At 40.8% G+C, this 14,315-nt stretch overlaps 1 protein-coding gene across 3 annotated transcripts in view; it reads left to right on the forward strand.

Moving 5' to 3' along the window:
* The window catches only part of NUAK1 (NUAK family kinase 1), a 46,524-nt gene extending 33,672 nt beyond the window's left edge, over positions 1-12,852 (forward strand). For all 3 annotated transcript variants that reach the window (XM_040062052.1, XM_040062053.1, XM_040062055.1), the window contains exons 4-7: positions 1,227-1,292; positions 7,128-7,247; positions 7,535-7,667; positions 8,730-12,852. In XM_040062052.1, the coding sequence (XP_039917986.1) occupies positions 1,227-1,292; positions 7,128-7,247; positions 7,535-7,667; positions 8,730-9,883 (1,473 nt within the window). In that variant the 3' untranslated portion in view covers positions 9,884-12,852. The remainder of the gene's footprint in view (positions 1-1,226; positions 1,293-7,127; positions 7,248-7,534; positions 7,668-8,729) is intronic.
* Positions 12,853-14,315: the final 1,463 nt, after the last annotated feature.

Raw genomic sequence — 14,315 nt, forward strand, 5'->3', positions numbered from 1 at the left:
CAAGCATGTCTGAGGCAACAGTAGTCATTATTAAGTATCAGAGCATATGATTTTATCAGTACAACAGGACATCTTCTTTAAAAGTGCTATGCTGAACTAGTGCCTTTTTTTAAAGACTAATGATGTTTTCCTGTGTTATGGCAGATACCAGACCCACTCTTACTTTAGACCTACCTTGCATTTTGCCTTTAAAATAATTCTGACATGAAAAACTCAAAAATTACAACGTCAGCTAGAGAAGGCATATAACCTCTACAGCATAATGCATTCAAACAAATGTTAGCTTGCAATTTGAATGTGCTAGTAAACAACTTTAGAATAGGAGATATAATATATGACAAAGAAAGCCAAGAGAAAGCTATGAGATACCTGTGTGAGCTTTAGTACATACTCGTTCTGGATAGGTAAAAGTAACATTACCAGATATAGTGGGAAAGATACCGTTTACTAATGACCTTATCAATCATGGTACCCACTTGGAATGACAAATCAAAACAATTAAACCCAGGATAGCTCACTGGCTGTCATTGTGGACGTTTTATCCCTGTTTACGAAATAGCTGCATAGAGCCAAAACTTGCATGAAGCTTAAGGCAATGAGCAGCTAACACAATTTTAATTTTAATTTTTAAAACACACTTGAATTCTGATAAAAAGGGGGTTTCTCAAAGTCCTCACTGCATAGTGCTGAAAAGCTGCAGTGCCATTCCTGATGCAGTTCATTTTCCCAAATTTCTGTAAAGAAGGCTCTGACCTAGATGCAGTCTGTTTGCTTCCATCCCTAACATTTGCAATCCTTTGGGATTATAACTTCTGTGATCCACGTGGCCGCTCATTGGAGGAATGAGGGCTTTTGTAGGGGCTAAGGTCATTGACAGATACTGGTTTCTGGTGCCTGGGAAGAATATCCTGCTTTCACGCAGTGGGGGCAGGATCCAGGATGAAATTAAGTTCCGAAAAGACACCCCCCATCCCTCCACCCCCCATCCCCCCTCCCCCCATCCCCCCTGCTGTTTTAGACTTTGTGGGAGGACAGATTCCAGTCATTCTTCCCTTAACCACACACCAAGTGACTAATACAGCGCCTTCCACTAGTCACTGGGCCATGAGTGTTATGACACTGAAATCAGCCCTGAAATGTAGATGCAAAGACCACCCTGCCAGCTCACCTTTAATTTTCCCAATATTTTCTCATGCTCTTCTCTGTTTTTTTCTTCCTTGTTTCAGAATGGGGTTGTCCACAGGGACCTAAAATTGGAAAACATTCTTCTTGATGACAATTTTAATATTAAGGTAGGATTCTTTTTCTCAGATTCTCAGAATGGATTTGCATGTTTTATAACGTTTTTACCCAAGGTATTAGAAGAGCCATTGTTATGGTAACAGCTTCTAAGCAACAGCATCTGGCAAGAGGCTCAGAGGTTTGGAGGTTGGGGGAAGACACCACTGATTCCCAGTAATACACGCTAAATGAAGCGTTGCATACTTTGGAGGAGAAAGCCCTTTCCTGCCACGCAAAGTCCACGATTCCCAATGCAGTATCTCGCACTGGTAAAAAATGGCAGAATATTTCGTGCAATCGGGCTTTTTGTACAAATGATATTATTGCTGGCTGCTTCTGGGCCTAGGAAAAAACTGTTCTGGTCTACAGGGTTCAAGTGCCTCCTACAGAAGAGTCTAAATGTTCTTTTGATCATGGCTGGAAAATAAGCAATAGAGTTTCAAAATAAACCTAGTAAAGAACATGTGCTTCATTAGGAAATGGCCTTGGAACTTCAGACACAAACGTATACTTTGGATAGTGATGTCAGTGATGTCATTTCCATGCCATTTCTCCCCAGTGAAAGCATGGGAATGACCTTTTTTCCTGTCTTTTTCTTCTATTGTTTATAGCTGTAGCACAAAGTTAAATAATGCAGAGATTTAATTTCCACAGTAATTTCCTCTATATATATATATATATATACTATCTATATTCCTCTATAAAATAAGTGTAATTTCCAGGTGGCTGAACCTGTTTCACTTTCAACTTTGTTCCTCCTTGGGTAGCTGAATGTAAGGGTGGCTGGATGTGCTCATCCATGGGCAAACAAACAGAGGGACGAACACCAAAGAGTTTCTGCTGACGCTTGAGCATCCTTATTTAATTAAAAAAGTAATCAAGGAGCTACTTGCGTAGCCCAGTACCTAAATTGCCTGGGTCTTCCTTTTGTCTCCCCTGAAAGCCCTGGGCCTGGATGCACAGCCTTCTGTGCTTCACACTGGAGAGATTGTTTTCATCTCGAGCCGATATGCAATGGAAACGGAAAGTAACGTGGTAGCTGCCATCTGTGTAATGCCGATGACAGAAGCTGACTTGGATCAACTAGTGGATTAAAGGCACATAAATATGTGGTTTCCAAAAATAGTCTTTTACAGAAGGCGTATGCAATGCAATATTTGAATGTTTTGCTGTTAGCATCCAGCACTGGAGCAGACCTTCCCTCTCCTGTTCCTACAGGGACGCTGTCTGCAGCAGCCAGAGCTGTTCTCAGCAGGGCTGAAAACAAAACGTAGCCTTTCTAGGACATTGTATACGAATCAGGCTTCCGCAGGCAGGATGACCTTTCTTTCCACATTACACGCCAAACTATCTTCCCAGCTAATCAGAGAATTCTTGAGAGAAAAGAGGAATTTGTGGAATTTGCTAGCTGTGGAGGGCTGGATCTCTGCACTGTGGTCCTCATATGCAAAACCAATCACTTCCTCAAGCCCCTGGGGAGCTGAGCTTTGTCAGACTGCTCCACTCCTGCCTCTTTCTCCTTTATGGGAGCCCTTCTTCTGCAGGTAGAGCGGAAGGATAGGAGGGCAAGGGCAGGTAGCTTTGTTTGGTCCACACTTGGAGCTGACCCAGGGGCTTCAGAACCACAGAAGCATTTCAGCATTTCATAGCGATTGCCACTGCTGTGGAAGAAATGTAGGTAGCTCTACCTCCTCACATACCTTCCAGTCATTTGGATGTCTTTTTCTTGAGAGTTTCCCTTTCCTGACTTGCATTGTGTTTAAACTGCTGTAGGTATTTTTCATATTTCCAGCCTTTCCTCAGCTTCATCTCTTCAATGTTAAGGCCTCTGAGCAGGCAAGGCTGCCTTGGCATGGGCAAGTGGCTTCTTTGCTGTCCCCTAGTCACTACTTCTGCAAAGGGCCTCATAAAGCTGAAAAACAGATTGAACTCGGGAAGATGGTGATATTTCATACTTCTCACAGTCAATAGTGTTTGAATTTGGATTGCTTCAAGAGGTGTCTTTTGGTATGGGTTTTCTTTTTCTCTGTGCTCTCTTTTGTTAAACCTTGTGACTAAGGTCAGCTTTGAATACTTGATGTTAAGCATACAGCCACTATTTCCCTGATGCTGAAGCTTTGGATATGTTGCTGTGGTTTCTGTGTTACTTGCACAGAATTTTACTGCCCACTTCTTCTTTGTTTCACTAAACAGTAACCGTTGGCAAGGAAACACATATGAAACTGTAAATTATTTATTAGGAGTAAATTTATCAGGTCCTCATTCTGAGAGTATTTACATGCGGTTTGTTCAGGCAGAAAAAAAATGCAGTTTGGGGTTTGGTATTGACTGAAGGCTTCAAATACTCAGGGGAAGGCATTTTCTAGAGATGGATCAATCATCTTACATGTACTTTCCTAGTATTTATATTTCGTTCAGTGGAATTCATTAATTCAGTTTCACGAACACAAAATTGGTGGTTTGATTTTAAGAATGAGAAAATGAAAGGAATCTCTTTGATCTTGAGTGCAATGTGCAAGTAAATACGTTTCTGATGATGCCAGTGATCTATGCATTATGATTTACAAAAACACGTCATAATAATGTGAAGAAAAAATAAGATGTTGTAAAAATGGATCCCTGTATAGCAGCTTAAACAATACTTTTAAAACAGGAAATAAAGAAGATAAGTAATCCACTAGAAATTATTATCTGACCTAAAAGGCCACTTTACTTGTTACAACACTAACTTGGAAACCATTCTTGAGCTTTAGATAATCAGATGAAGGTCACAAAGGAGTGTATGGAGACATAAGAAGGGTTTGGGGTTTATTTTGTTTTTGAGAGTTGTGATGGTGAGTAAAAATCCCTGGAAGCAGTATCATGTGTTAGAATACAGCAACAAGGAAACACAAGTGTCTGGAAGCAAAAAAAATTATACATTTTGAAGAGTTCTGCCTATCCACAGGCCAGAGGTGGAGTGCAATGAGAGGAAAAAGGTGATCCAATCTGTGGTGTATTATTAGATTTTTCATGGACTTCTTGTATGCAGTACTATTTCCTGCAGACTTTTATTGAAAACCACTAAATGCAGGAGACATAAATGAATCAAATGAGCTTTAAACACTTGTGAGACTGAACATCCTTGTTCACAGTAGGGATGAAAATGGTTCCTGGGCTGGGAATTGCAGCTAAAAGAGATGTCTAGCAGAGGCTGACGTAAACGGTATGATCAACCTCAAAGTGATAGAAGAGGAGAACAATGCAAGTATAAGAGTAACATAATCCTGCTAACTGCACATTCTCTTGGGCTGGTAACGGGACACCAATCAGACTAACCACTGAAAACCCACGAGGGTTTCAGATGTACAGACTGAGTGTATGGAATTGGGATTTACTTTGCTGGAAGTCTCACCAACTGCACGTACATTTCATTTGGTTTAAGAGACCTAACTATTTCTCTATCTGCAGTACAGAGAGACAGATACTTAAGTGGGATAAAACGGACTCTTTCCATGAGTGTGAACTTCGTGGAATTTATATTCCACACTTCAACAATAACTTACATCTGGTTTATCACAGCTAACAGCAAATATGAAATGCACTCCTGAAGCAAGGGGAATGAAATTCTACTTTTCTGCTCCTCCCAATTTAGGAAGTTTTTTTGACTTGATGTCTTAGTTCCATTTAAGTGCCAAGAACATGAAGTAATGTTGGCTTCTATTAGTCTTGTTTTGGGGGGCATGACACTTTTAATGGGAAAAGCTGATAAACATCAGTCTGTGAGCATGGGAGTGGACTGTAACATAAATACTCTTTTCCTGAATGGTCAGAATGAAAACATGAATGCCCAAGTCTGAGAGTTTCTTAGAGTGAACAATGGTATGTGTATCCCTATATATATATATTCATGCACATCCACATGCATTTTATACATTCCATGGTGTTAAGGGAATGTATTTTCATAAGGAATCACACTGTGCAGTGTTTGTCCTTGTCTTAGCTGCATCCTGAATGAAAATAAAAATCAATGACCAGCACGAATTTTTAACACTGAAATGATCCCATTCTTCCCCTGATTGACAGGGCACACTTCATAAGGCTTAAAACCAACTTCCTGCAAGCCAAGCAGGGTGACTTGATAAGAAAGTGGAATTTGAGGCAATTAAGTGCAATCTGAGCCATGAGAATATGTTTGCAGACTGCAATTCTACACCAGCTGTTTTCAATGACATTCCAACCATACAATGAAGATTTTACAAACCGCATTTATTTAAGGGTTGAATTTTCTGCTGTGTGTTGATAATACATGGTCTGAGGGACTGAGTGAATTCAATCTGTGAATGGACATGGTGAGGTGATTAAAATTAATGAAGATAAATCAGCTGCTCTTTGAGCAGGATGAATACAGATTGTCAGTGAAACACCTGCACAAGCAGAACATCAAAATCAGGAAGAGTGAAGTATGAAATCTCATATTTGACTTGTGACTTTAAAAAAACTGTGTAAAAAGAATATATTTAAAAAGTTTGTTTTTCTAATGTGAAAGTATCTAACAACTATGTATCTATTTATATCTGTTTAGAAAGCATATATATGTTCCTGTTTTGGTCTCAACTGTATCATTTTTCACTGTAGCTGTACCAGTTGAGGAAGTAGAGACAAAGACTTACCTCTTCCGAGTGTTCACTGAACACTGTAATTCAACAGGTATTAGAGGAATCGATAATACACATTTTAGAAAGCCAAGAGTGAATGATGGTGCTGTAAAATCCTTTTCCATTCACCTTGTGTTTTCTTAATTTTTCTCTTGTGAAAATTCCTGGGATTTAATTTCTTTCTGGTATAAAAGACATGAATAAGGTGAAGAAAACCCAGAGAAAACTCCTGCCTTTTATATCTACAATACCTTTTTTATGCCTGTGCTTTATGTCTTTTATGTAGGCATTATGTTGATTGTGAGCAGTAATACAAGGATCTTTGGGCAGCAGAAGCATTTGGGTTTTAAACAAGATGAAAATTAGATATATTGCCTTGTGCTAGAGAAACAAAGAAAGTGTAGAGGTTGTGGGAGTATTTAGTGTTGCTGTCCTCAGCCTTTGTTTTGCAAGAACAAGAACAGAGAATTGAAGTAAACAAAATATTTGGACCTGATCCTGCAATTCCTACATGGGCAAAATTCCCAACAGTCCCAAGGGAAGTTTTGTTTGCATTGGGAAAGCCAGATTTGGGCCCATTGTTTCCAGTTAGGAACCAGACTTGTGTTTATTATCTCGTGATAGACATCTCGTGGGCTTAACAGCTCAGATTCCGCAGCCCCATGTCCTTGAATCCCGAGGAGTGAGTGACTGCCTCAGTTTGCCCATTGTTAGGTGTAGCTACATTCCAGATGTTTTCAAAAATCACTTTCTTCAGTAATGCTTAGCTTCCTGCAACACTCCGGTCTCCCTCCTCCTGTTGATTTTAAAGGTCGTGGCTTTTGGCTTGCATGTGTGTGATAAGGAGGGTGGTACTTTCTGCTTGCTTTCCTCTGGTATTAATAACAATACAAGATGAAGAGCAGTCAGTGGACAGCAGGCTTCCCAGTATGAGGTTGTCTTTGCAAGCATATGCAGTTCATCCAGGATCAAATTACCAGCTGGTGGCCTGTATGTGAATGGACCCAAAGCATCCTTGCTCCTAATCAGGAGGACTTGACCTGGGAACCCTTCTTGTCTGAGGGATCTTTAGAGAGAAAAGTAAAATCCACATTGAATTCCTTGCCCTATGGCAGAGACATATATAGCTAAGTCTTTCCTGATAAAGGATTTTTTGTTACTTTAAGAAATCATTAATATTACAAATGCTTTGTGCAATTCTATTTGCAGATTGCTGATTTTGGACTCTCCAACCTTTATCATAAAGACAAGTTTCTGCAGACCTTTTGTGGAAGCCCACTGTATGCTTCCCCTGAAATAGTTAATGGACGGCCTTACAGAGGCCCAGAGGTAAGAAGGGTCAGCTTTTCTGTGGTGGTATGGAAATGTCTTTGATAATATTTGTGAGGGGTAGTCTTAATGCAAACGTTACTGTACATGGGTCTGTCCCATATTTGAAGTTCTTAAGCTGCTTCACTTTTGTTTACATTGCCTGTGGGTGGTTAGTGAGATGTTAGATACCAGTTTGCCCAGCAGTATGTGCAGCTGGACATGATGCTGCTCTTGTGATGCTAATGGCATGGAGAAGGGCAGGAATCAACTTTTCTGGGCTTACATGTGTTGTGTCTCTATTTCAGGTTGACAGCTGGGCCCTTGGTGTATTGCTTTACACTCTGGTTTATGGAACGATGCCCTTTGATGGCTTTGATCACAAAAATCTCATCAGGCAGATCAGCAGTGGAGAATATCGTGAGCCAACACAGACCTCAGGTATGAAAAAGGAGGGAGAGCCATATACTGAGCTGTCAGCAGTTCAGAATGGAGCATTTTGTTCAGCCCCTTCCAACATGTTACAGTGTCATATTAGAATGATGTACACCAAAAAAATTAAAATCTCATTCTCCTCCTGAGTTCATCTGCTATAAATTCCCATCTGTGTACAGTACTTCCTAAAAACCCTTTTGAAATTAAAGTTTTGTAGCAGATAGATTTTTTGGCCTCTGGGAGCTGTAATGGGCTCTTTTAAGTAGATCTGTGGCAGTGGAAGGTCTGTTATCTATTGCAATTGGAATTGTTCAGATGAGCTGTAAACTGCTACAACATACTGGCACAGAGCAGTCCTCTCACTACGCTGTGGGCTATCACAAGCGGAGAGAAGGTGAATGGTGAGAGCAACACAGTCTCTTATTAAAGAAGGCAGGCCAAAATCAAAGCCACATTGGCTTCTAGGATAGCACATTAAGCAGTCACCTGACAGAAAAGTAGCAGCTGAGTCTGGCTTATTGATACTAATGACTCCTTCCAGCCTTTAATATATATGCAAATATTATATTTTAATTAATATTTACCTCAGATCGGCTGTTTGCCATTCCTTTCAATTTTCTGTCTTCTTGCTCTCTGTATGAAAATAAACCTTTACAATACACAGAAGACTACACTGTTTATGGAAAAAGTAAATACAGCAGCAATAATGTGTAGATCACTTAAAACATCCCAATTCCATTTTATTTTCCTCTAAGTTTTGTCATTAGAGTCAATAGGTTGGTGGCTTCCTTCAGTAATATGGAATTATTCACTGTCTAATATAGTACAAACCTTAATTGGATAGCCAGTGTACATTTTCCAGAATGAATCATATTCTTCTGATAAAAAGTAGTGCTCAGAGGCATTTTCCATCATTGACTGATAATCAAAGCCTTGTTCCCGTTCTCTTTCTCTGTAGTATGGAGCATTATTTTTGCTCATTTGATTGTCTTCACACTTGGAATTTAAACTGAGAAATCTAAGAATGCCCATGTTCTAAAAATGTTACATGCCATTCTTCATCCATAGATGCTCGTGGTCTTATCAGGTGGATGCTGATGGTGAACCCTGAACGCCGAGCAACCATTGAAGACATTGCCAACCACTGGTGGGTTAACTGGGGCTACAAGAGCAGTGTCTGTGACTGTGATGCCATGAGGGACTCTGAGTCCCCACTGCTGGCAAGGTTCATTGATTGGCATCACCGTTCTACTGGCCTCCAACCAGAGACTGATACCAAAATCAAGTGCCTTTCTAAGCCCAAAGGTCCTGAAGTCACACTAGAGAGACAAAGGTCTCTGAAAAAATCAAAAAAGGAAAATGACATTGCACAGTCCATCCAGGAAGGAGGAGCTGAAAATGCAACCAAACCGACCTCCAAGAGACCCAAAGGCATCCTGAAGAAAAGGAGCAACAGTGAACATCGCTCTCACAGTGCAGGTTTCATTGAAGGAGTTGTCAGCCCAGTGTTACCCTCTGCTTTTAAGATGGAGCAAGAGTTGTGTAGGGCTGGCGTGGCCATTAAAAGTGTTGTAGAGGGAGAAGTAGCTGGCAAGTATGGCACTAAGCAGTCTTCACTAATGCCAAAAAAAGGAATCTTAAAGAAGACTCAGCAGAGGGAGTCTGGCTATTACTCCTCTCCAGAAAGAAGTGAATCTTCTGAACTCTTGGACAATAATGATGAGACAGTAAACAGTGACACTTCTCCAGGGGTCACAGAGCCATCCAGAAATGGGTCTTACAGCCATTCCTGCAGGCGTAAGGGCATCTTGAAACATAGCAGCAAGTATTCTACCAACAGCACTGAACCTGCTTTGATTAGCCCTGACACACCAACACTGGAGGCCATGAAAGAAATGGTCTTGCCTGGGGACGCATTACCTCGAAGTTACAGTCGCCCTTCCAGCGTAATTAGCGATGACAGTATTTTGTCCAGTGACTCATTTGATTTGCTGGATTTGCAAGAGAACAGGCCAAACAGGCAGAGAATACGGAGCTGTGTCTCTGCTGAAAATTTCCTCCAGATTCAAGACTTCGAAGGACTTCAGAACCGCCCACGGCCACAGTATCTAAAGCGTTACCGCAACCGTCTGGGGGACAGCAGTTTTTCTCTTCTCACAGACATGGATGATGTGACTCAGGTCTACAAGAAAGCCCTAGAGATCTGCAACAAGCTCAACTAGCAGAGGGAAGATGGAAAAGGGAGGGAAAGGAGTTATTCTGTGTACCTTTATGATGGAGTAAGCCAGGTCACTGATTTGCTGACAGTGGTAGGTTTTGATTCAGAGGAGCTGACTGTACCTACGTAACTGAACTCCAAGTAAAGTTGCCCCAAAGTCATCTCACACTTCTCTAATTTTGTGTCCTCAAAATATTACCTACCTGACCGGAGAAAAACCTTTGGTCTTTGTATCTGTGATGAAAGCACATCAGGAGCTAGCAGACAAAAGCATCAAGATTTGATGGCTCAAAGTCTAAGCTAGACAGAATTAAAACTGGAAGTGAGGGATACATGTTTTGAGAAGTTTGTAATTAATATTAGATAGGCTTTATTAAGAGATGATCTGAATTCTTCAAGTCAGATTTGGATGCCTTTTAGAACCAAGAGGCTTTGTTTCCCTCTGAAGTTATTGGTCTGGGTACAGTGATTGCACAGTGGGAATTTTTGGCTTGCATTATGGAGGACACCAGGCTAGGTGGTCACCACGGTCCCTTCCACCAGAGTGAATTGAGAGGTTCTAAGACAATTTGAGAGACTTGCCTCAGGAAAACCTCATGAGGTGTTTGTGGACAAGCAATGGAGCAGGCATTCATATCTGAACCTCCCACAGTGTCCAGAGCCATTGCTCTCCAGTGAGTAGAAAGTTCTAAAATTCTTTCCAATTACCAGTAAAAACAGAACCACAGAAATGATAATGGCAACTGGAAAGAATGGGTGTTTTCAGCAGCTAAGTGACTTTTTAAGGCATTTCAACCCGTCTGTTCAATCTGTGGCTCTTTCAAAATGGCCAGCCAGATGAATGTCCAGACAAAGATGGATCTGACAAAGGGTCTCAAGGGTTAACTGACTCTCCAATTGAGAGTTCAGTCACTGTCAGCAAGTGGTGCCACCTTGCTGCTAGCTAGTAGTATTTGGGGGTAACAGTAGTTTGCAACCAGAATGTTAGGTAAGGAAAAGGTTGTAGAATGTAGGAAATGGATAGAGGTCAGAAAGTCAGTGGGACTTTGCCTTTCTGCAAATGAAAATCTTTCTAGGTTGGTGGTAATGGAGCAGAAAGAATAGAGTGATGAAATGATAACAGTAGATTTAATAACAGAGTTAGCATAAAGTTGTGGGCCTGCCTCTATCTAGTTTAGCTGGTAATGAGAGTACAGTGATGCCAGTTTGAAAAAAAAAGGATATGTGCTTGTGTTCACAGACATATCCAACTGTCCAGACCGAAGGCTTCAACTCCCATAAAGGTACCACATGGGTCTACTGGATTACCTGAATGTAAGCCTATGTCAGAAAGGCACTGTGTGTTTGACAGGCCTGGGCAAACTGGAATCTTCAGGCCCATTTCAGTCTCATTTCCATGAGCACATAGCCCCTGGCTTTCTTGGAGGTGCACTGGTGTGATTAAATCACAGGTTTCTGCTGATGATGTCAAATAATCCACAGCTGCAAAACTTGCATTCACACTCATACCCAGAGCAGAGGGGCATGGGGCAAGTTCTGGTCTCACTCCTGCCCTGTAACTGTAACTGAAAGCAGAGTTTGCCCCACTGTGTCCCAAATCCTAGAGATGGCGCAGAAACTGAATAGAGTTCCTCTGGGGATTCCTTGGGAAGAGGGGATAAGTCCATATATCATTGGCATCTGGAACAGGGAGCTATTTCACTTGGAAATTCCTCTTACTTGGAGGAAGTAAGTAAGTAAGTAAGTAAGTACAATGTGTCATGGTACTTAAGTCTGCTGATTCCTCCTAAAAATCAAGTGGTCTACCTAGCATAAAGATGAACCAGCTTGAGTTTCCTTAATCAGTTAATCTGCCTCTGTGGAAAACCTTTACTTTTTACTTATTCACTTACATTGGACCAAATTTGACTCTGAAATAAATGGCATCAATACCGTGAAATCTCTGAGAGACATACTCTCAGGTGGTCAAGTGAAATCTGGCTCACTGTCATTTGCTCAGGAAGGGCAACTGCAGGTCACTTCTCTACAGGTGTGTACCTCTCTGTATGATATTCAGACGTCTCATCTTCTCTCACAAGCCCTGCATGTGCTCTTTTACCCCATCCCAAACCAGCACCCCATTTTGCAGTGTGTTGAATTAACAGGTTTGCTGTGGTGCATTTTAAAACAGTGTAGTCTCCATGGCCTTTCTGAAACAAGGGTGGATGTGCCTTGCAGCCACTTGCAGCCTTGCAGCTTTTAACTCATGCCCTGGAGGAAGTGTACGAGCTGCACCCTCAACTGGGGTGAGTCAGTGCTGTCCAGCTGAGGCCAGAGCATCACACCTTCCCTGCACATCTGGCACTAAACCTTGAGTGGATTTAGAGAGGTTTCAGGACGAAGGGAAGGGAGTTGAACTGGCCATGGCAGGGAAGTGAGGAGCACCCTGAAGGCTCCTATCTCTGAGGCTTTTGCCCAGGCCTGCTTCCTTTTGTACAAATGTGAATGAGTGAGTGACTGCTTGCTGCCAAACTGGAAATGTTATGTAGGGATTTACTGGCATGTTACTGGCATGTTACATGTTTACTGGCATGTTATCATTCCTAGAAGAGAAGAAAAAAAAAAAAAAACTTGACTGCACATTGTTACTATTAGTGTTGTGATTCTTATTTAATTTTTTTTGTAATACAAAGTCAACTTTTTTATTTGAATTTGTCTTTTTTTTTTTTTTTAATTTATTGGTCTGAAAGCCATTTCAAAGTTATAATAATATATTTGGTGTAATTTAATTGGTGCAACATTATTTTACAGCTCCGGCCAAAATAGTTTGGTGTTATTTTGGGGGGTTTTTTTGGTTTTTTTTCTCCCAATCCTTGGTTGGTTTGAGCTCTACGAGGCACACAGGGAAAAACGCTGGATAATCACCCGAAGTGTTTGTATTTTTAATCTGATACTGTTTTTTATTAAATAAAATGAAATTAATGTAACTGTGAAGAGTCTTTCTCTCCCCCTTTTCTTTTTCACTGTACATCAGCATGAGCCAATGCCAAATGGTAATGAACTTGTCATAAAGAAATATAGCAGCATCTCATCACTTTGTATCAAGATGTTTATGCAAACCTCCTTGGCTCATTTGTGCATTTGAATATAATGTGGGTGGCCACAGAGACTCCCTTGCTGTGAAGCATTTGGCACTGCAAAGTACACAGAGCTTTCAGCTCTAGAAAAGTTTGGTGGAGAACAGCTGGCTGGGGGTTTTCTGTTGAAGATAAATGAGGTTTGTGGGCCAGGTGTGCTGTAGGTGAGACAGAGCTGGCTGAGCAGACACAGCAGAACTCATTTGTAGCTCAGAGACTGATGGTCATGGTCCTTGCTCCTCCTTCTGGGAAAGGGACAGCTTATTGACAATGGTTTTGTTGGTAAAATTTAGGGGGGTTGAGCAGTAATTTGATCAAAAAAGACTGATGGCCATTCACTGTTGTCAAGTGTGTGTTGATTTTGGTAAAATGGCCTTGAACAGACAGTAATCAGATGGTGAGAAGGGAAAAAGGGGAGTCAGTTTTCTTTTTTTTTTTAATTCCCATGATCACCAAAAGGCTTTGGATTGTTTTTCCTGGAAAACAGGTAGGCATTATAAGGAAAGCTGGGTGTTAGGTATGCTGTGTGTGCTAGAGGCTTGTTAAAATAAAGGAAGTGGTTAGCAATGTCTTCGTATTGGCTCTGAGCAAGGCACCATTAAGCTTCATCCTTGATACAGCCAGCCAAAATACCTGTGGTGTATATTCTGCTTTTTAAATTATAGGCAGTTTGAATTAGAATCCAAGGTTTGGATATTGTGAAAAAAGAAAAAGGCTTTAATTGTTCTAATGAGTTTTCTCTCTCTTGAGCTTTTTAAAACAAGAAGCCATGGCTGTAGCTGCTAGATTACAACCACTTAAAACCCAGTGGGAATAAAGGGAAGAAGCCGATGATGCAGAAGGGCAAGCAGGCGTTAATACATTACAAAAGGAATGATTATCCGCTGTGTGCTAATTGAGTCAGGAATTATGAGGTGTACAGTCAAAGTCAGCATGCCTGCTCTTGCACCTGAGGTGAATAAGGTCTAATTGTGTTGGTGGTGGAAAATATACTGCAAGTCTCTTCTGTAATAGCAATTATGAAACAACTTTTTTTTTTTTTTTTTTTTTTTTTTTTTTTTTTTTTTTTAACACACTAGTTAAAAAGTGAAACGGAGGACAAACTATTTGTTTCATTTTAAAAATAATGGCTTTTAGAAAGTTCTGGATGGCTGGGCATGCTGCACATTTGTTGCAAGCTCTGAAGAGTAATTATGTACATGTTTGTACAGCTCTGAGAGTGCACAGCTTGGGGTGGGGTGGAAGTCTCAGAGTCTTAATTTTAAGGCTTAATTTTAATTAAAGCTCAGAGTCTTAATTTTGCTATTTATTACAGAAGAT

Source organism: Hirundo rustica, chromosome 4 (genome assembly GCF_015227805.2).
Source record: "Hirundo rustica isolate bHirRus1 chromosome 4, bHirRus1.pri.v3, whole genome shotgun sequence".
In the NCBI taxonomy this organism is placed as follows: domain Eukaryota; kingdom Metazoa; phylum Chordata; class Aves; order Passeriformes; family Hirundinidae; genus Hirundo; species Hirundo rustica.